Source organism: Hemitrygon akajei, chromosome 1, assembly GCF_048418815.1.
Source record: "Hemitrygon akajei chromosome 1, sHemAka1.3, whole genome shotgun sequence".
NCBI lineage: Eukaryota > Metazoa > Chordata > Chondrichthyes > Myliobatiformes > Dasyatidae > Hemitrygon > Hemitrygon akajei.
In genome coordinates this window covers 173,417,407-173,422,554 of record NC_133124.1, presented here as the reverse complement: position 1 = coordinate 173,422,554, position 5,148 = coordinate 173,417,407, and the positions used below count along the sequence as shown (strand labels likewise).

General features: G+C 46.7%; 1 protein-coding gene across 1 annotated transcript in view; it reads left to right on the top strand.

Moving 5' to 3' along the window:
* LOC140732459 (high affinity cGMP-specific 3',5'-cyclic phosphodiesterase 9A-like) overlaps positions 1-789 on the top strand; it is a 13,148-nt gene extending 12,359 nt beyond the window's left edge. The window contains exons 9-10 of the mRNA XM_073055161.1: positions 164-268; positions 592-789. Coding sequence (XP_072911262.1) covers positions 164-268; positions 592-678 — 192 coding nt within the window. The 3' untranslated portion in view covers positions 679-789. The remainder of the gene's footprint in view (positions 1-163; positions 269-591) is intronic.
* Positions 790-5,148: the final 4,359 nt, after the last annotated feature.

Here is a 5,148-nt window from a genome sequence, read left to right as displayed (position 1 = left end):
GGGGCTTGTTGATGTTGGACAGAGGGAGGGTAGTTAGGGGCTGAGGAGGGGAGGATACACAGCCCCTGATGGAGGGATTGGACAAGTATGAGGCCGGAGCACCAGCAGGAACCTGATGGACCGAAGGGTCTGTAACTGTCTGCACCCTCTCTCTGTGCCACAGCTGAGCGTCCAGGAGAACTACAGGGAGAATCCGTTCCACAACTTCCGCCACTCCTTCTGTGTCACCCAGACGATGCATGGCATGATCCAACTGTGTGAGCTGCAGGTGGGTGTATGGGAGCACGTTCCGACCATCCTGTCTGTACTAGCCCACTGTAACGATCACTTCAGTCAAGTTCACTCCTGCGGAGTAGCACTCCTTCCCCACCGCACGCTCCTCATTGCCCCTTCCTCCTCACCACCCCTCCACCACACTCCCTCCTCACTGTCCCTCCCACAGCACTCCCTCCTCACACTCCCCCCTGATTTGGAGGTGTTGGAGAGATGTTGGGGGCAGAGAGCCCCAGTTGGGTGACGTGTTGTGGTGGGAAAGGGGGAGGTGTGAGCCCAGATGTCCACTGACCCCATCCTTCTCCCTCGTCATCTCAGGCCCGGCTGAAACCCATCGACATCTTGATCCTGATGACCTCCGCTGTCTGCCACGACCTGGATCACCCCGGGCTCAACAACACGTGAGTCTGAGTGCCCAGCCCCAGGGGTCACTCCGAGCTGGTATTCCCACTCCAACGCCGGCCTTGATCCCGATTCCCCCTGTCTCCCAGAGAAACACACATGAAATGCTGGTGGAAATCAGCAGGTCAGGCAGCAGCTATGGAAACGAATCAACAGTTGACGTTTCAGGCCAAGACCCTACATCAAGTCTAGAAGGAAGGCGGAAGATGCCACAATAAGAAGGTGGGGAGAGGGGAGGAGGACAAGTTAGAAGATGGGTGAGGGAGGGTGAAGTAAGAATTTGGGAGGTGATAAGTGGAAAAGGCACTTCACAGTCCTGATGAAGGGTCTTGTCCCAAAATGTTGTTTATTCATCTCCAGAGAAAGATAAGGACCAATCTTGTAGTAAAAAATGTGTACTGTTGAGGTTACCCTGTTATATAAAAAAAAACTGGAATGAGTTCAGAAAAGACTTACCAGGATATTGCTTTGGCTTGGGGGTATGAATTACAAAGAGAGGTTACTGGGTATATTGAAAGTGGAAGTTGATAGGTTTTAGAATCGTCACAATGTCAAAGGTTACAGGGGGAAGCCAGGAAAATCAGAGTTGAGCGATAGTCAATCAGGCATGATGGAATGGTGCAGTAGACTCGATGGGCAGAATGGACTTACTCTGCTATGTATGGTCTCCATGGTATATCTTTCATTTTAAATAAACTCAGTGACTTGACCTCCATAGTCATATACAGCAATGAATTTCACAGATTCACCATCCCCTGGCTGAAGAAATTCCTCCTTATACCTGTTCTAAAGGCATGTCCCTGTATTCCGAGGCTGTGCCCTCTGATCCTAGAATCGCCAACTATTGGAATGATCCTCTCCACGTCCACTCTATCTGGGCCTTTTAATGTGATTATTGAGATGTATTGGGCTGAATCTAAACATTTTCATCAATGACTTTGGAAAAAGAATCAGAGGTTGTGATGAGCTGGAGGCAAAATCCATTACTTAAGTTTGTTACTCAGATGTGGTATTGCACTAAACTATGGTTTGTGTGGATGAGGGTACCAGCATAGCTTATACCATTCCCCACCGACTGCTGAACATCAGCTGAATTGATGTTCGCTCAGCACACTTACCAAAATCATGGAGCCATGTCACAGGCGTGAGAAACCCCATTGTCAAATTCAATTCTGAAAAACTAAGGGCCTTCATTTTCCAAACTGATATTGTCTATAACAAGGGAACAGTGGCTGTATTTCTGGTCTCCAGTCAGCTGGGTCCGATGGCAAAACTTCTTCAAGGTGTGCTTGGAATCCTTGGTGACAATGGTGTCACTTCCTCTGTGTTGAACCAGACTCCACCTCGTGGTTCATTTACCAGCTGCGATGGATAACAGTAGAGACACGGAATCCGGGCACATAAACCCCTCTGTGCTGTCACAATTCATGGATTTCTGGCTCTCCACTCTTCCAACACAGCAGCTGAGAAGAGAAAGAACAAAGTTTGGTACTGAACAACTTGTGGATCCACCAAACTCCTATGTGTAGGAATTGGACCTTGGGTATTGCTGGTGTGGTAATTGTGTGCTGTGTACAGCACAAATACCAGTTTGGAAGTTCAAGTTTAATTGTCATTCAACCACACATGAATAGCAATGCATATAGCCAAATCAAACTCTGTTCCTCCAGGAAAGTACTTGCTTTTCTGCTAAACGTGTAAAAAGTCTTGGACGTGTTGGACCAGGTGGCAACCACCATCAGACTTAGGGACCATATTGAGGGTCAAAGCACAGGGACTATTTGACCTGTGTCCAATGCCAACTCTTTTCATGTTGGCAATCTCAGCCTTCGTGGTTGCCAGCTTTTCTGGCTCCAGTCTACACAGCAGCACATGGACTAGTGGGCCAGTTGTAGGACGTGGTGCCTGACCCCATGTTTTGTGGCGATAGTGGAGAGGTGAGTGGTGATGTTTGGGAATTCATCCAGCAGTTGAGTAAACTCACATATGCTTGACAGAGTAATTGTGGGGAAGGTACTGGGGGAGCAGGGAAAATGACTAAAGTCCTTGACATCCAGAAGCTATCAGTTCTTAAGATTGACTAATAGTCCTTGAGCACTCAGGAAATCTACACTGAGTAGTGCTCTAGCCACTTTAGCCAGGAAGAAGTCCCATGTGTAACGTCGACAAGTGAAGCAGAGCGTCACCCAATGTGTCCCGTGAGTCTGGATCCTACTGGTGTTGATGGCCTCCAGCAAGGCTTCGCTGCTCTTCGCTTTCTAATCCATAGGTGATGGTAGCAGCACACTCACTTGAGCACAAGTGCCACACAGGAAGCATCAGCCTGAAAGGGCATCTGTAATGAATAGTAGTCAACTCTGGCAGCTGGAACCCATGGTGTTCACAAACTCTGATGTCCAATGCGCTGGCACTGTTGAAGCTGCAAGGTGGTCAAGCAAACATGGTGACCGGACTTATTGAGGTAGAAAAAGGAGGAGGAATGACCTACTGCTCCCTGGCTCAGTGTAGACCATCAGCCATTTTAGCAAGCTCCGTTTAGTCCTTCACAGGTACATTAGCGAGGGCTACGTGAAATTGATCAGGCATTTGCTGCATGAAGAGTTCTTGAAAATAAAACAAGGATGGTGATTCCTCAGGAGAGACAGCATGCGGTCCATTAGCTCCAACGGCCTAGCATCCCTGAGGCCGTGCAAGGAGAGGAACTGTCTGGCGTGATCAGACTCCAGTAGTCCAAATGTCTGTGAAAGGTGAGCTTTCAGCGATTGGAATTCCTGGTGTTCAGGCAGGTGTTCAAGTAGACTCACCACGCTCACAGCCACGGAATTGCTGAGTCAGCAGTGATTGCTCACAATGCTAATTGGGCCTTGGCCGTAAAATATCAAGCATTTTACTCTCTAAACTCTGGCAGTTTCAAAGCGACTGTGTTGATTGACATGTTCAGCAACTCTGGAATCGTCCTGGAGCATCAGGGTCACCATTGTGAGTTTTTGCAAATAAAAATGGTGGAGGCATTTTATGTTTTAGAAAAACCACAGCAATTGATTTATTGTACTCCTAACACGGAAGACAAAGCATGCTAAAAGTACTTTACCAAATTACATCATCACATCAGACCAGCCTCTTAAAGCGACCCCCATCTGAATGTCAGTGGCTGTGAATGATGTTCTGTACATTTCCACCAATTACCTCACCCTACACCACTAATGATGTTCGGCTCACTGGCCTATAATTTCCTGCTTTATTTTTAGAGTTTTTCATAAACAGTGGAATGACATTGGCTATCCTCCAATCCTCATGTCTGCATGCTTTTATGCATTGAGTTGCAGCCACATGATTGGCTGATTAGATATTTGCATTAATGAGCTGGTATACCTCATAAAGTGGCGATTGAATGTAATTAGAGTTAGCACTGAAACAGACTCTTCAACCCAACTTCCACATGCCCAGCAAGATATCAGAGTCAGTCCCATTTGCCCGCGTTAGGCCCATATTTCTCTAAAGCTTTCCTATCCAAATACCTTTTAAACAACCTAATTGCACCTGCTTCTGTAGCTACCACTGGCAGTTCATTCCATTTACCTCCCACCCTCAGTCTGGTCAAAACTAGCCCCTTAAGTACCCTTTAATCTTTTCTTTCTCACCTTAAAACTACTGAATGCATGTGTAAACACCATGACCATCCACCTTATCTATGGCCCCTCAGGTTTTATAAATCTCAATCACGTCAGCTCTCAGCCTCCTAAGCTCCAAGAGAAAAAGCTTGAGCCTTTCTCATCTTTCTTTATAACTCAGTCTCTCCAGTCCCAGTGACATCCTTGTGAATCTTTTCTGTACCCTTTCCAGATTAACGACATCCTCCCTATAGTTGAGTGTCCTGAATTGCACACAATATTTAAGTGTGGTCCCAACAACATCCTGTACAACTGTAACATGACATCCCACTCCTGTACTCATTGCCCTGACCGATGAAGTCCAGTGTGCCAATCACCCTCTTCACTATCCTGTCTACCTGTATCTCCATGTTCTGGGAACTAGATTCTACAACAGATCCCTGAGACTGCCATTAATCCTACCCTGGTTTAACTGATAAAACTACAACACTTTATACTTATCCAATTTAGATTCCATCAGCCAGTCCCTTGCCCACTTTCCCAGCTGATCTAGATGCTCTCACTGTCTACCATGCCACCCATCTTGGTGACAGCCACAAACTGACCATAACGGAATTAAAATTGGCAAAACGGTTAACAGACATGAGTTGAGGAATGTGGAAGTAGGCAAATCTATGCCGGATGATATCGAAGCTGTCATCTGTGAACCTGTTCTCGTGACCACCACTTTGTAAACTGTTTTCGCTCTGTTTCGTGGTCAGGAATGGTTTGATCAGAGCAACTGAAGGTGCACACAATGAGGTCTCTCCCGATAACCCACTAAACCAGAGATAATTTCCAAACCGTAATCTGTTTGAGATCT